At 37.5% G+C, this 16,476-nt stretch overlaps 1 protein-coding gene across 2 annotated transcripts in view; it reads left to right on the top strand.

Moving 5' to 3' along the window:
* Positions 1 to 16,476, top strand: part of CORIN (corin, serine peptidase) — a 168,710-nt gene that overhangs the window by 117,407 nt on the left and 34,827 nt on the right. For both annotated transcript variants that reach the window (XM_050896226.1, XM_050896225.1), the window contains exons 11-13: positions 2,568 to 2,799; positions 9,059 to 9,204; positions 12,422 to 12,529. In XM_050896226.1, coding sequence (XP_050752183.1) covers positions 2,568 to 2,799; positions 9,059 to 9,204; positions 12,422 to 12,529 — 486 coding nt within the window. The remainder of the gene's footprint in view (positions 1 to 2,567; positions 2,800 to 9,058; positions 9,205 to 12,421; positions 12,530 to 16,476) is intronic.

The raw sequence follows: 16,476 nt of genomic DNA, 5'->3' as shown, positions 1-16,476 counted from the left end.
AACTGAAACACAGGAGCATAAGGAAACTCTGAACATAAGGAAACACTGTTTTTACTGCGAGAGTGACTGAACGTAGGTTGCCCACAGAGGTTGTGGAGACTCCATCCTTAGAGATCGTCAAAAGCTGTCTGGCCATGGTTCTGCACAACCTGCTCTAGGTGGCTGTGCTTGAGCAGGGGGGTTGAACCAGATGACCTCTAGAGGTCCCTTCCAACCTCAGCCATTCTATGATTCTGTGAAATATCCCATTCACTTCTGTTACTAGGTTTGGAACTAATTCCTATATAGTAGGTAGAGCAAGTTAATAATAGATACATGAAGATATTAAACCCAGGCATAAAGTGTTTGGGGCTTTTTTTTTTTTTTTTTTAGGATAAAAGATGCAATGAATTTTATTCCTTGTTCCCCACTCATTAGGTTGTACTTACATATACTATAAATAAGGGAGTAGCAAGATCTCTTAAACTGTAGAACAGACATCAGAAGGAAAGATTAACATTTGCGTTACTTAAATTCGGTCAGATGTTCCCCTGGAGCATATGTTCTGTTTGTTACTCTGCTTGTGGATTGTAGGGAAGTGGGTGTGAGAGTCAAAGTTATTCTTTTCAAACCTACAACGGCACTTTTGCACATAATGTGATAGAAACTTGCTAAATACAGTGTGAAAATTGTAAACATATTGAAAACATGTAAAGAGCTGTCTTACAGGGGCATTTCAGTGGACTAGATTTTTCTTCTAGAATTCACCTAAACCCCTATAAATATGAGGCATAACAAAAGAGAGAATGATATATGTGCTTTTCTACCCTTTAGTCTTGAATAATGTTATGTTATACAATCTCTTAGAACATTGCATGTACTTTTGTGTTCATTTACTCGGGTTTCATCATGAAATACTGATGAACAACTAATATTCTGTACACATCAAGAAAAGATGCTTACTGGGGAAAAATCAGAAGACGAAACCAGACTGATCGGGGCATCTGGGGCTGAAGTGTGGGAGGACAAGGGAGTTCATCATGAAGAAAAGGAAATGGCAGTAATGTGAGGAGGATTGTTGAAATCTTTGAACCTCATATACCCCAAAGCTGGGACTAAGTGGTTTGAGACAACAGAAATAGTTCAGTATTGGCAGTATGCAAGGATTTAACAGAGAGGAAAAGCTGTATATAAAATGAGCTTCATGGTCCTCAGATTAGAGGTAAATACTAAAAGAGGTTATAACAAGGAATACCAGTCCAAGAAAGACTGGCCAGTTCTGCTGATCAGCTGAATAATTGACTGTTGGATCTTCTTTCAACTTCCTCTCAAAGATCCAGCTATAGGATCATACAGTTGCCACAATGTGCTGGCAACTTACACTAGCAACTGGCTGGCGAAGAATATTAATTATGTTAAGATACGTTTGCTTCCAGAATAGACAAACATATGCAGTCTTTTAATAAATTACTTTTGAATAGTACACTTTTTCATGGAAAATTTTCTCATATTTCAAAAGTAAATAAAATTAAATAATTTCACATTGGTCAGTGCTAAATAAAAAGCTGAATTTCAATCTGAATTGAAGTGAAATTCTGTCTATTTTTTTCTGTTGTGGTGGAAAATTGAAAAATAAATATTTCTGACTACCAATTTGGGAAGAAATACAAAAAGTGTACAATTTTTTTAAATCCAAAATACTCGGTCAGTTCAATATATGTTGTGATAAACCCCCTAAAAGCTGGATGATTTTTGCATATAGCTATAGTCTGTGTAATCATATGGACTTGTAGCTGTTGCATTTATTTTGCTGGTGCTTATCATTCTCTTTATTATCAATTATGTCTTATCTGAATTAAATTATTAGCATGTAGACTGTCTCTTACTCAGTGTTTGTGTGCTACATAACCTAATTGTCCCCATTCTTCCTTCAGATCTTGGGATGCAAAAAATAAAATAAAAAGAAAATCCTGCCGTTTTCTATACAGAGAAATTGTGCAGTCTCTGTCATTACAGATTTTTCAAGACCCGACTGAATAAAGCCTTGAGAAACCTGATCAGTCCTCAGAGCTGACCAAGCTTTGAGCAGGACATTGGACTAGAGACCTCCTGAGATCCTTTCCAACCCAAAGTATCCTATGATCCCAGTCATCTTAATTTTGACAGTTGCCCTGCCAGTATGAGGTGTGTTATGGTAGCATAGTACACCAGTAGGAATTGTGTTGCTGTATGGTACAGGAGCTCTTGAAAATCATCAGAAACTTGATTTGAAAAGAATAAATCTGTTTTTAGAGAGTGGTTTATTGTACCCTGTTAAAGTTAAGATGTTACTCAGGAAGTTAATGCATATTGGTAAGGGAATGTAAGTCTCTGAATAGGTTATTAGGTAGGCAGAGGTCAAACCCACCTTTCTTTACAGGTATGAATAGGCTCATAAGCGTCTTGAGCTCTGAAACCTGTAGTTTCTCAAGCCTGAGAGGAAAACCCCTGACTGATAAATTTGTTAAATACTTACGTAATTATTTCTTCTGTATTTCATTTAATCTCACACCATTTATGTTTCTTTTTTTGTTTTCTTTCTGTGAAAGGTCAGTGTGAACCAATTACTCTGGAACTCTGTATGAACCTGCCTTACAACTATACTTATTACCCAAACTACCTGGGCCACAGGACGCAGAAGGAAGCCTCTATCAGCTGGGAGTCTTCGCTTTTCCCGGCCTTGGTTCAGACCAACTGCTACAAGTACCTTATGTTTTTTGCCTGTACAATCTTAGTACCAAAATGTGACCCCCATACAAATCAGCGGATCCCACCTTGCAGGTACTATACTATACGTCATTTAATTCTTGACTGACATTGTCTATTGTATTAGTCTTTCCCAGTTTTCTGTTTCCATTGAAAATACCAGAAATTTTGCTTTGGAATTCCATAGCAAAAGGTAGAGAACCGTATTTTATAAGATCATTAAATACAATTCATTACATACGTGTGATTAGTATCTGAAGTATTCAAAACAAGGAGAGGAATAGCAGTTCAATAATTTTCAGAATGTATATATTGAGTAGAATAGAATAGACTATTTCAGTTGGAAGGGACCTACAATGATCATCTAGTCCAACTGCCTGACCAATTCAGGGCTGACCAAGTTAAAACATGATATTAAGGGCATTGTCCCAATGCCTTTTAAACACTGACAGGCTTGGGGCATTGACCACCTCTCTAGGAAGCCTGTTGCAGTGTTTTACCATCCTCTCTGTAAAGAAATGCTTCCTAATGTCCAGTCCAAACCTCCCTGGCGTGGCTTTGAACCATTCCCACGAGTCCTATCTCTGGATACCAGGGAGAAGAGATCAGCACCTCCCTCTCCACTTCCCCTCCTCAGGAAGCTGTAGACAGCAATGAGGTTGCCCCTCAGCACCCTTTTCTCCAAACTAGACAAGCCCAAAGTCCTTAGCCGCTCCTCATAGGATATTCCTTCCAGCCCTTTCACCAGCTTTGTTGCCCTCCTCTGGACACATTCAAGGACCTTCACATCCTTCTTAAATTGTGAGGCCCAGAACTGCACACAGTACTCAAGGTGAGGCCGCACCAACACTGAATACAGCGGGATAGTTGCCTCTTTTGACTGGCTGGTTATGCTGTGTTTGATGCACCCCAGGACACGGTTTGCTCTCTTGGCTGCCAGGGTGCACTGCTGACTCATATTGAGCCTGCTGTCGGCCAGCACCCCCAGATCCCTTTCTTCAGGGCTGGTCTCCAGCCACTCCTCTCCCAGTTTATACTTGTGCCTAATGTTACTCCGTCCTAGGTGCAGGATCCGGCATTTGGACTTGTTAAATTTCATCCCATTAATCATAGCCCAATGCTCCAATCTATCTAGATCCTTCTGCAAGGCATCTTGTCCCTCAAGAGAGTCAATAGCACCTCCCAGTTTCGTATCATCAGCAAACTTGCTAATGGTGCATTCAACTCCTGCATCCAGACCATTGATAAATACATTGAACAGAACTGGCCCTAGAATCGAACCCTGAGGAACACTGCTGGTGACCGGTTGCCAGCCAGATGTAGCTGCATTCACTACAACCCTTTGAGCTCTGCCCTTCAGCCAGTTCTTCACCCAGCACACCGTGAACCTGCTCAGCCCATAGTTGTCCAGATCCTGCTGTGAGCTTTGTGTGAAGCATTTTCCATTTCTGTGTGTTTGATTAGAATTGCACCACTCTACAGGCTATTTAAACATAGAATCAACTAATTTAATTTGGAACATCAGCATTTGTAATAGTTCCTTGCATTAGTATATCAATTTATCTATGCAAAGCCCTATCCAAATACTATTAACAAAACCTGAGATTTTAATGCATGCTTACCTTTCTAAAGTAGAGGAGTGCCACGTCATTCTGAATTATAGACTAACTTAGGCTTTCTACTTGCCAGATTAACTTTTCTACCATCCTCATCAATTAACATCACTGTACTTTTCAGGGTTATGTCTGTATCTGTTCAAAAGAGACTATGTTCTGTAAATTGTATGGCTTTGGTAGCAGCAGTTGTTGCAGGTTAGGAGAGCTAATAAACCTGATCAGCAGGCAGAGCTCTTTGAGCTACTGGCTGCTAGAGCCTTCTCATATTGTATTTCTGTCTCTTTTATTGGGCCTGCCCTGACAGTATTGATTGATTAACATCTACTGTATTGAAAGAAAAGTGCATTGAAAATTGCAATACATGTCCTAAGATTTCCTACCACGTGACATTGTTGACAAATAGATAACATTTTCTTGTCTAGCGATGTGCTGCTTAGTGCAAGTTAAGAGTCAGTCACAGGGAAATTTACTCAAATATTGCTTAATTCTCACATAGGGACCTAACAGAAAAGTTAGAATATTGCATATGGGATAGCTGCAAAGTGGTTTGTGCAAGCTCTGTTTCAGGCTTGCTTGTTTGAAAATCAAGTCTTTTTTTTTTTTTTTTTTTTTTTTTTTTTTTTAAGAAAACAGTATAAATAAAAATTGGGCTAACTTATTCTAATGTAGAGGGATAAAAGTTAAATTATAGGCTCTTTGCTTCAGCAACTACATACCTAACTAACAGATTTTAGGAAGTATCACGATACAGTTGAATAGTCTTCAAATTTAAGGTATTAAACAGATGAAGAGGAACTCATAGAAACTGTAGAATAATTTAGTTTGAACGGGACCTCTGGAAGTCATCTGGTCCAGCTTCCTGCTCAAAGCAGGGTAACATCACTTTTAGATCAGATTGAATATACAACATAAAATTTTAAGTCCTAGGACTCAAAGCTCTACTTTTATAACTGTTTTCAGGTTTCATTTTTATGTTAGATCACAAGTAGAGAGTGATTTTATCAGCAAGGGATACCTTGGAGGGTCCCACTGAGATCTGTAGTATTTGTTTTATAATAACATTTTAGGAAGAATTTCAGACATAGATATAATGTAAAAATGTTTTAGAAATGAAAACATATATAGCCTCATACCAATAAACTCTTAAGTTAATTGATAAATGTAAGGCAGAAAAAAATTAAATATATTTGATATATCAATATAAATGTAAATCTACTTAACTACAGTTTGAAGCTCCTAGAAGGCAGAATGTTATATTCTGAGCACAGAAACTATATTCTGAGAATCTGCTGCTGCCTTTGCAAAATAACTGCCCTCTTGTTCAAAGATATCAGTGGTTAGTTGAGCTTTACAGGACATATGTATTGCTTTACCTGTCTTTTTCTGTAAATATGAAATGAAGTTCAGCTAATGCAGTTTTTCAGTGTTAAGCTTTTCAAGTCAAAGTGCACTTTCACTTTCCAACCATGAATTGCAAATTCATGTTATAATTCTGCATCTGTTATAAAATACACTTATCAGAGACATATTAGATTTTTTAATACTGGCACACTGATCTGTTCTTTTCATTCTAGGTAGTATAACTAAACTATTTTAATTCTACTCCCTCTGTATAAAACATCTGTCCCTGCTTTGCAAGGCTTTTCATGGTCTTTGTGTTATTAGTTTGACTGTCATGCTTTATTTTTTAACAGTCTTCATGAAGTTTTGTTCAAAGTAAGGAACACAGGTGAAGAGGTTTTTTTTGAAAGAACTGAACTTGCTGTTATTGAGGCCATTCATTGATCTATCAAGTATATTTTCAAATTCTGAACAGTATTCTTCATCTCTGATAAGGCATTGGTAATGTTAGTCCAGGTCTGGTGAAATAATGTTTGAAGCTAAGTGTGTGCTGGGTTCCCACTGAGGACAAACAGAGTTTCATAGGTGAAGAACATACGGAATAAGCTCAGAAATTCCTCTTTCCTTATAATTACAAACTATCTTTGCTATGAATTGATTCTGCAAGGTGCTGAGCAGCTTCTGGAGATTCTGGGTCTCACAACATTCCAATAAGTCTATCAGTGTCCCTTATTTTGGGACCAGTAAATGCCTTCCTAGTTACGTTAGCCTATAATGACATGGAGATTACACTATCTGTGTGTTTAAGTAGTCTCCAGCTGACGTTGGTGGTGTTTCAAAACTGTGACAGATGTGTTTGAAGAATAATCCTGGTCAAATTTCATGCTCTTTATGTGTTGGCATCAATTTAGGCATCCCATTACTGTACTTGAATTGGAGAGTAAAGAGATATTTTAGTTAACTGCTAAATATGCTTCATGTTCTTAAAAAAGTGCTAGATTGAATTCCATTGCAGAAAATTACACATTTCTATGCTACATCTTTTTTTTTTTTAACCTTGTATTTCTTTCTCCTACCAAGAAGGAGATTTCTCTGCTTTGTGATATGTACTCTTGTTAACTTGTTAGATTGATTCAAAGACAGTACCACAGATGAGATTTGACTGAGAAGTAAATAAAGAAGTCTGTTACCAAGGTATTCTGATAACCCAGCTATGAGACTCGGTATGGGAACGTGGGAAGTATTAAAAAGAAAATAAAAGTACCAATTGCTCTTCCAATTTTCCTAGCAGTATTGCAATAAGCTTCCTTATGCGCTGTGATGGGCACTACTTTGAAGATTACCTACGTTTTAGTTCTTTTGCCACAGACTGACAACTAAATGGCTTGCGATAGCTTTTGGAAAGGGTCAGCTTTGGCCAAAGATTTGAGTGTGCAGAGAACACAGGACAGAAATGGCTTAGATGTCTCAGCTAATAAAATCAATTTTTTAAAATGTATTAATCATATTATAGCTGTTGGTTTTGGGTTTTTGTCATTGGTAAATAAAAATTCTGACATTCAGAAAGCTGAGGTTATAAAGTGGTGTGAGTCAACCTTTTTGATACTGAGGAGGATCTAAAAGGAAAGAGAGAGTCTGTAACTGTAGCATGGTTAACTGATGTCAATCCATTCATCCATTCCTTCCAGCTGCTCAACTCAATGGTGAATTATTTGGTGAAGAAAAACAGACTTTTCTTCATGCAATCCCCCAAAACAAAATTAAATTTGAGAAGATTAATAATGTATTGTTTTCTCAAAAGAGCACAAAATAATTGATCCTAAATGGATCTGTTTGCTCAGTTTGGTCACTACATTTCATGAAGCTTATTGCAGGAAAAAAAATGGTCCATTGGTCAAAAGATCAAAGGAAAATGAGTGGAAAAAAATGCCTTCCATGAAAAGAGTGTCTGTTTCTAGAAGAAAGAGCTGGAAAAATTAATCAAATTAAATAAAAGGCAAGTTTAAAGTGACATGAAGGAAACTGAAAAGAATAGAAATGGGTGGGATCCTACTGTTGAATATTTTTCAACCTATAAGAACAAAGGAGAATTTTCTTTGAAACGGTAGGAGAAAGTCCAAATGATTATACGTTTAGAAAATATGATCTAAAAGGTGCAATTAAATGAGTTGCTGAGTCTAGAAACAAGAGAAGACTTGGGGAGACATCATAGCCTTCAAATAAGTAAAAGTGAGCTTCTGTGAGAAAATAAATAAATTGTTCACCGTGTTCACTGAGGTTAAACCAGGAAGCAATGGATTTAAAGTACATTAGGAGAGCTATAGGTCAGATATAAGGAAAATAATAGATATCTGTGTATAAGAATGAGTGATAAGGAAGTATATGAAATCTTGCTAACTGAAGAGTTTTTAAGAACAGCTTAGACAAATACCTGTTAAGCATGATACACATTTCTGTTTGGAGGAAGAGATGAAAAGGATGTTGAGGTTCCTAATCCCATACTGCCTAGTAAATATTCCACAAAAAATAAAAAAAAAAAAGAGGCAGTTGAAACAAACAGGGATTCAAAATACCACAGATACAAGACCATTGTATTGAACAGCACACCAGCTATGATTCCAGGCAAAAGTAGGTGCTCAATGTTTAAAATAAAGCTTAAAATAATAGGAGATTTTTCTATTATGCATTTTCTCTTTGTACTTTTGAAGCATTTGATATTGGGTATTTTGAGAGACAGGATATTAATCTAGATGGACTGAACTAATTTTCTGTGGTGAGTCCTGTCTTTCTGTGGTATAAAAAAAAAAAATGCAGCAGGAGGACTATATTTATGCCTTTTTCCAGGTGTGATACAAGCTTCTGTTGCTCTAACTGACAACACCCTCAAGACTAGATTGATCTGTGCTTCAATTTTCCCCAACCTTTTAATTTTATTGGATTCCCTGGGGAGTTCTTTGCTCTTTTGTTTGCAGGTTTAAATATTTTGTCCTTCTGAAACCACAAGATTTCTGAGGTAGCATCATCAGAAGAGGTAGCATTTCACTGGTGCAAAATGTATTTGGCTTTTTTTCCTGAAGGAGGGCAGTTAGAGCTTCTTAAAAAAGGTTCTCTGCCATCCCTTACAGAGGAGAGGATGTTTGTAATTAGTTGTGTTTAGCTATTATAACTCAGGTAATAGTCTGCATACAATAACTTAATGTTTCAACAGTAGCAACATATCTTTTGATACATATTTTTTTTCATGTAAGGAAATCTGATTAACAGATTTTTCCTTGATCTTTGTCTTTAACTTTGGCTAGGATTATTAACTTCCAATAACTGGGAATTTCTAAGACTTTCACTGAGTTACTTTGTGCAATTCCACTTTGTCTCCTCAGGACATTATGTGTACAGTCAAAGGAACGCTGTGAGTCTGTGCTTGGGATTGTAGGTCTGCAGTGGCCAGAAGATACTGACTGCACTCAGTTTCCAGATGAGAACTCAGACAACCAAACTTGTCTAACACCAGATGAAGATGTAGAAGGTAACTCCTATAAATACATGTAACAGGAAATTAAAGATTTAATTAGGTTCCCAAAGTCACTGATTTTTTTTTCCATACCTCCTCTTTAAATTATAATATTTAAATGGTGGAAATTATTCCAAACTGGGTTTCAGGGAATTTGGATACCTGCAGTTTGCAGATAAGAGGAAGTTCTCATAAGAAATCTATTTGAAGGAAGGATCAATTAGCCTTAATCTGTGCAAGTCAGTGTTTGAGATTTGTTGCTAACACCACACCTACTGCTTGCTTGTGTTTATACTTCAATTTTTTACCTATTTAGATGATATAATAATGCTTTTCTAACCAGGAGGCAGACTCTTGGCAATCTTAAAAAAGCTGAGCCCCACGACTGAGAAAAATATTCTAATGTTAGTATCTTTGCCAGCTATTGTTTACTCTTGGTTTTTGTTTGGGGAAAATTTTGTAGAGAGTTGTGCCAAACCAGCTTCAGTAGCAACTGACTGTCCTGGTTTCGGCTGGGATAGAGTTAATTTTCTTCCTAGTAGCTGGTATAGTGCTGTGTTTTGGATTTAGTAGGAAAATAATGTTGATAACACACTGATGTTTTTATTTGTTGCTAAGTAGTGTTTATACTAAGTAAGTCAAGGATTTTTCAGCTTCTCATGCCCAGCCAGCAAGAAGGCTGGAGGGGCACAAGAAGCTGGGAGGGGACACAGCCAGGACAGCTGACCCAAACTGGCCAAAGGGATGTTCCATACCATATGACATCATGCCCAGTATATAAACTGGGGGGAGCTGGCTGGGAGGGGCAGGGTGGATCACTGCTCAGGAACTAACTGGGCATCAGTCAGCGCGTGGTGAGCAATTGCATTGTGCATCACTTGTTTTGTATAGTCTAATTCTTCTAGTATTGTTATTGTAATTTTTAAATTATTATTATTATTATCATTATCATCATTATTTTTCCTTCCTTTCTGTCCTATTAAACAGTCTTTATCTCAACCCACGAGGTTTTATTTTTTCCTCAATTCTCTCCCCCATCCCACTGGGTGGGGGCAGTGAGCGAGCGGCTGCGTGGTGCTTAGTTACTGGCTGGGGTTAAACCACAAGACTGACAAATTTCAGTTTTTCAGTTCAGCCATAATACATTCACAACATTGTGGGTGTGAACATGGAACAGAAGAACAAAATTGCCTTATATGCTTCTAGATATTCTTTGTATGTATGAACAGAGAAGCTGTGCAGCTTTTCCTTCTGCAGTGGTCATCGGATGTGAGATCTGTGGGGATTCTGAGATGCCTTTTCTTTTTCTTGTCAAAATGGCAGTAAAGTAGCTGGGAAAATAGTGAGATGGCATGTGCTACAGTGCCTGCAATATGCTGATCATGTTCAGTTCTCACTCTTCTCCTCCTACTCACCTACACGGTGATGACGGTCTTTCCACAGCCTTGATCTTGCTCAGAGAAAGCAATGGCTGAAAGCTAGTTAGTCTATAGTTATTTTAGTGAAGATGTGACTATAGTGAAGGAATCATGAAAAACCAGTAAAGCATATATAGCAGTTAGTACTGTTTCTTCAAGCAAAGTCCCTGTGCACATATATCACTGTGAGGATTTTATAAAGACTTGTAATACCATAGTAATGAAATCCTCTGTAGTGGGACTCTTGAGAGACAAGGAGATAATTTCCCTCTACAGCAGTGGGCTGATGGAAAGGAATTATCCATTTACACAGCAGTGTGTAGGAAAGGAAAAGTAAGATTTTGGCACAACAAGGTGAGTTAAAGAAAAATAACGTGATTTAATTTTTCAGGTATCAAATGTCTTTTAACCTTCCCCCCTGTGTTATTAGATCATTTGGCTTTGAAATCTAACATAGAATGTTACAAATACTGCATACAGGACTAGTGTGTTCCATTTCTAGAGATAAATTCTGTTCATTTATAAAAACTATAATTTAAAAAAATTCTCACTTTAATTAGAGGAACTCTGCGTAGTAAGCTGATTCACCGCTTATTGATCATCTTAGCACTGAAATAGATATTCCTGGAAAACCAATGAAAAAGGAGGGGGGTTTAGTATTCTTTTAGAAACAGTAAGTAATTAAGGGGTCTTATCAGAGTTGGTTTGGGTTCACTTACTGCTAGAATTTTGTGTTGATTCAATGCCAGATTTCCAATGTTGGTTAGAAAGTCTTCTCTGGGAACTTTAAAATCTTACATAAATATTTTGGAAAAAAATGCATATAACAAAAGAAATAAAGCTTCTGAGAGCATTTAAAATGTTTGTGATTACAAAATATAGGTGATTTTCCAACTTAAGCTATAATTGACAGAGTTGTTACAATGATGTGCTGAATTGCTTCACTTCTCTTCCAGTCAGTGCTGAATCCAAGAATACTGCTGGCCAAGACAGTATGCATTGTAAACTTAGTTATTTTCATAATGAGTTATTCTTAAATGTCAGCAGTATAGTTCACATACCTTTTATCACTAAAATGTTATTTTCTAAGGCTCCCGAGTTCATTGATGATATTTTTGGTACAACTGTTTATTGAATCCTAAAATTTACCCAAGGAACTGCATGGTATTAAATATCTGAGAGATTTTGCAGGAAGGAAAAAAAAGAGGCAACATATGATGGAGGTTGTACATCAAAGTCAGTGACACATACAGTGTGAAAAAATGGGTGGGTTTTTTAAAACCATCTAAATACAGCTTTCTCAAAATGGTACTCTGTAAGATGAGGCAGAAGCAATGTAAGGGTTAATTAGTGGACATATATAGGTGGTTTTATTAATTCAAATAGCCACACAATTGCCTATATATAAAAATATATATATTTCTTTTTTATCCTGGGGATCTCTTATACTCACTTCAACACATGGGATGATCTATTTCTGCTTCACACAACACCACAACAGTGAGAAAAGTAGCTAGAAAATCCATGCCCGCAATCTAAACATTGTATGCCAGTTATTTGGCAAAGCTTTGAAATTTGACAGAGGGTAGTAGCACATGAGGGAGAGCTCTGGAAAATATTGCTCCACTCCATTCACAGTGCAATCGTTAAGAGTCTTGCCTACTACATAGTTCCAGTTTAGTATTGCACAAGCTTTCTATTGCTGTCATTTACCCTTCTGAAACAGTCACAGTGATAAATAAGTAAGTACCCACGTGATGATTAAGCTTGCAGCTTATGGAGTCTTGTTTCTCCCTGTTCCTTGTCATTGACAGAATGCTCACCCAGTCACTTCAAGTGCCGTTCTGGGAGGTGTGTTCTGGCATCCAGAAGATGTGATGGTCAAGCTGACTGTGAGGATGATAGTGATGAGGACAGCTGTGGTAAATAAATTCAATGAGTTGGATCTTTTAAACGGAGAGTAGTTGAAGCATTAGAAAATGAGTTTGGTTTTTCCTTCAGTTATTTGAACCATAGCATGACAGTTCAGAGGATACGCCGATTTTTCTGTAAGAAAAGTATGTTTGAAAGTGTTTTTTTTTTTAAGACTAGTGGCAGTAAAAATACTTTAGCAAGCATCCTTCTTGATTAGTGTCAACACAATTTATGATATTTGATCATTTAGATTCTGCTAACTGTATTCCAGGATGTTTGAGTATTCCTTTAGTAATCAAGATAAAAAATGCCGCAGATTTAATTCTTTTGATATTGCTGGACGTTCTACTGAGCTAAAACGTGACTTCCTGGCAGTTTAAATCTTGAATTCATAAATATAGTTTTAAATTTATACACGGTAATGTTCTCATTACGATGTATTGACAAAAGATCTGTGTTGGTGGATTCTGTACTGCGAGGGTCAAGAATAACATCTTTTTTCAGATTGGTCAACCTCAAGCTGTAGGTACAAGGATAAAGTGGTAACCACAAAGTGTATTCTCCGGTATATTTCTGAGTTTACTTACAATAGAGATGCTCTTCACTTTTAACTTAAGGGGATGTATTGAGCTTGAGAATACCTAACAAATCTCTTGGTCGTTATTTATCCTTGTATGTGCTGGCAGGAGAATTTTGAGAAGAAGGGAGTTTATACTATTTCTTTATGTGACTAAGGTGTAGCCTTCATGGAGTTCTGCATGCTGGCCTGGCATCCCTAGGGGCAAAGAGAATAATTATAAATCGCTAAGGATTTAGAGAAGAGGTGTGAATATCAGTAAAGGATTGGAAAACATTCCAGCAGAGTAGGGCTAAGGTGCACAACCTGCTTTTTTTAACAGAGAGACGGTTAAGGTGGAAGCACAGTTTATGTGAGCAACAAAACTGTGGCAATAAAAGACTTTCTACTCAGCTGCACAAAAATAAAATAAGATCCAACACCTGAAAGTTGAAGCTAGGCTAAAATTCAAGCTTGACAGCTCTATAAAATGCTCCTTTTTTAAGAGCAGGTTGTTTTAATGATTGGAGTAACCAAGGGGTTATTTATCACTAAGGCGCAATGTATTTTCAGTCTCTGGGAGTTTTCAAATCATGCTTGTATTCTCTCTCCTCTTTCTGCCCCATTCCCCTCCCTCTGTAAAAAGAAAGCAAAAAGAAAAAATCCTGCTCACTGAAACAGGATTTAATACTAGGTCATTCTCTTGTTTGGATTATAAAGGAAAGGCAGAGCTGCTGATCACAGTGACTCTTTCAGAGTTTGTCATCTCTTTACCTTTGAATCAATTGTCTCGATTGTCCTCCCTGCCAAATATTGTTTGTTGCCACCTCTTCGTAACTCCTTAGAACACTAATTGCTATGCGTCTTTTAAGATAATTTTATTCTCCTAGACATTAACATATGAAATATTGCTCTAATAGATAACATTCATTTCTCGAGTGGATCTCTCTCTGTCTCTATAGTCTAGACAGAATGTCACTAGCAATCAGCAGAATTCTTATCAGTTTCTATAAATATGGAAGACTGTATCTGCTAGGAAATTACCGCTGTCAGAGTGACATTACATTGACCAGGGGTAATACTGTTAATGAAGAACAGAAAGTCCTTGTAGAGCTCCAGAAGTAAATGTCGCTGACTCATTCATATTCCATGTGTGCAGGACAAAATGAAAACTTGATCATCTTTCCATGTGTAAATGGCTAGCTCACATTTTATTAGATTTATCCTTTGAAATTCGTTTTATACCATTAAATCACAGTCAGCATTTAAATTAAAAATCTTGTATTTGAAGTGGCTTAAATGACAGGCATGGAACAACTTCACAGTGCAGGGAGGAGGAGGCTGGAAAAGAGTAGCTACAGCTTTTGGATGCTCAAGCTACTCTGGCCAAAAATGTAAGGTAGAACAGTCCGCAGGGACTAAGGTATACTCTGCCCATGCAGAGTAGAGCTGTATTCAGCACCCACCGTCTCCTCCTGTTAGGAATCCCTGTCATACTTTCACGTGATCTTTGTGAGAGGAAATCTCACCCATGCGATTGCAGCAAAATCCTAATACTTTAGTGCTGTTTAGACTAGGATTTGGGGAGAAAATTTGACCCAGATTTCTGAATGTGAGACTTCTGAGTGCATTTCAGTAAAGTGTGAGGAAGGTAATTTCTGAAAATTATTATTATGATAGACGTCAAGAGAGCTTGTGGTATTAAATATGCTTGATTGTAGTTGATCATATTAGTTTACTGGCTGCTGAACAATGCCTCTGGCAGAGAGCAGAAGAGGTCCTAGAAGAGTACTAAAGAAGTTGAGGACACAACATTCGAAACCAGTATTGTCCTTCACTACTTTCTGCAGTCTGAGTTCTGACTGGTGTATTTTGGTTGAGAGAAAAATGTGGTGGTCTTAATGTTAATGACTTAAAAATAATTGCATGGGGAATATACGTGTGAATAACAAAGGGTAACTTGCTTCATATTTTGAAGAAGAATGAAGGTAGGATCATATGTGAATCCCCATCTCTTGCCAAAACATATGTTTGAGGTGGGGGTAATGTAAATATGGACAAGTTTTCCTACTTCCATTTTCACTTCCATTTCATTTTCATTAAAAATGTATGTCACACAAATATTTAGAGAAGAAATATAAATACATCAAATGGTAGATGGCTTCTACCAACAAGGCAGTGTATTTGAACACTGAATTCAGTAAGTAGTGAATTTTTCCTAGGGAATTGTCTCTATATTTGTCTATGTTGTACTCAAAGATAAATTTTGGACAGTCATGGTACATGTAATAGTGTAACACTATAATGTGTGATGAAGGGGAAAAGCAAACATGTATTTAATTAATTGTAAACACTCTGCTAAAAAATTGCAAGGTTCATAAATTATATTTTTTTTAAGCTTTTTTATTTTATTTTCATATCAAGTTCCTAACATGACTGACATTCTTTGTTCTATATTAGAGGAAAGGTTTTGTTTGGTTTCAATTAATTTTTCATTAATAGTTATCACAAATATTGTCAAGAAGGAGACCTGGAAAATGGTGATACCCAAGCAAGTTCTTTGATCATGTGGAATTAGTTTCACAGGTTCAAGGCTGTTTATTTCTCTGTGCTGTAACATTTATTTACATGACTTTTTGAATCTAAACAAAATCAAGCACTCCACGCATCCAGTTACAGTTAAAATGTAAGTAGATTTTTCCAGTAATCATATGAGCCAGTAGTGATTCTCTGGGTCATGTTTGTAAAATACTCACTTCTGAAAGGGGGGAAGAGGGGCCCAAGAAAGCTGGTTAATATTCAAGGATCGCCTCCTCCAAGCTCAGGAGCAATGCATCCCAACAAAGAGGAAGTCAGGCAAAAACGCCAGGAGGCCTGCGTGGATGAACAAGGTGCTCCTGGACAAACTCAAACACAAAAAGGAAGCCTACAGAGGGTGGAAGCAAGGACAGGTAGCCTGGGAGGAATACAGAGAATTGTCCAAGCAGCCAGGGATCAGGTTAGGAAAGCTAAAGCCCTGACAGAATTACATCTGGCCAGGGACATCAATGGCAACAAGAAAAGCTTCTATAGGTACGTCGGTCATAAAAAGAAGACTAAGGAAAATGCAGGCCCCCTCTGGAAGGAAACGGGAGACCTGGTTACCTGGGATATGGAGAAGGCTGAGGTACTCAATCACTTTTTTGCCTCAGTCTTCACCAGCAAGTGCTCCAGCCACACCACCCAAGTCGCAGAAGGCAAAGGTAGGGACTGGGAGAATGAAGAACCACCCACCGTAGGAGAAGATCAGGTTTGAGACCATCTAAGGAACCTGAAGGTGCACAAATCCATGGGACCTGATGAGGTGCATCCGTGGGTCCTGAGGGAACTGGCGGAGGAAGTGGCTAAGCCACTATCCAT

Source organism: Gymnogyps californianus, chromosome 4, assembly GCF_018139145.2.
Source record: "Gymnogyps californianus isolate 813 chromosome 4, ASM1813914v2, whole genome shotgun sequence".
Taxonomy (NCBI): Eukaryota; Metazoa; Chordata; class Aves; order Accipitriformes; family Cathartidae; genus Gymnogyps; species Gymnogyps californianus.
Note: the sequence above shows the minus strand (reverse complement) of the source record. Positions and strands in the feature narration are given on the sequence as shown.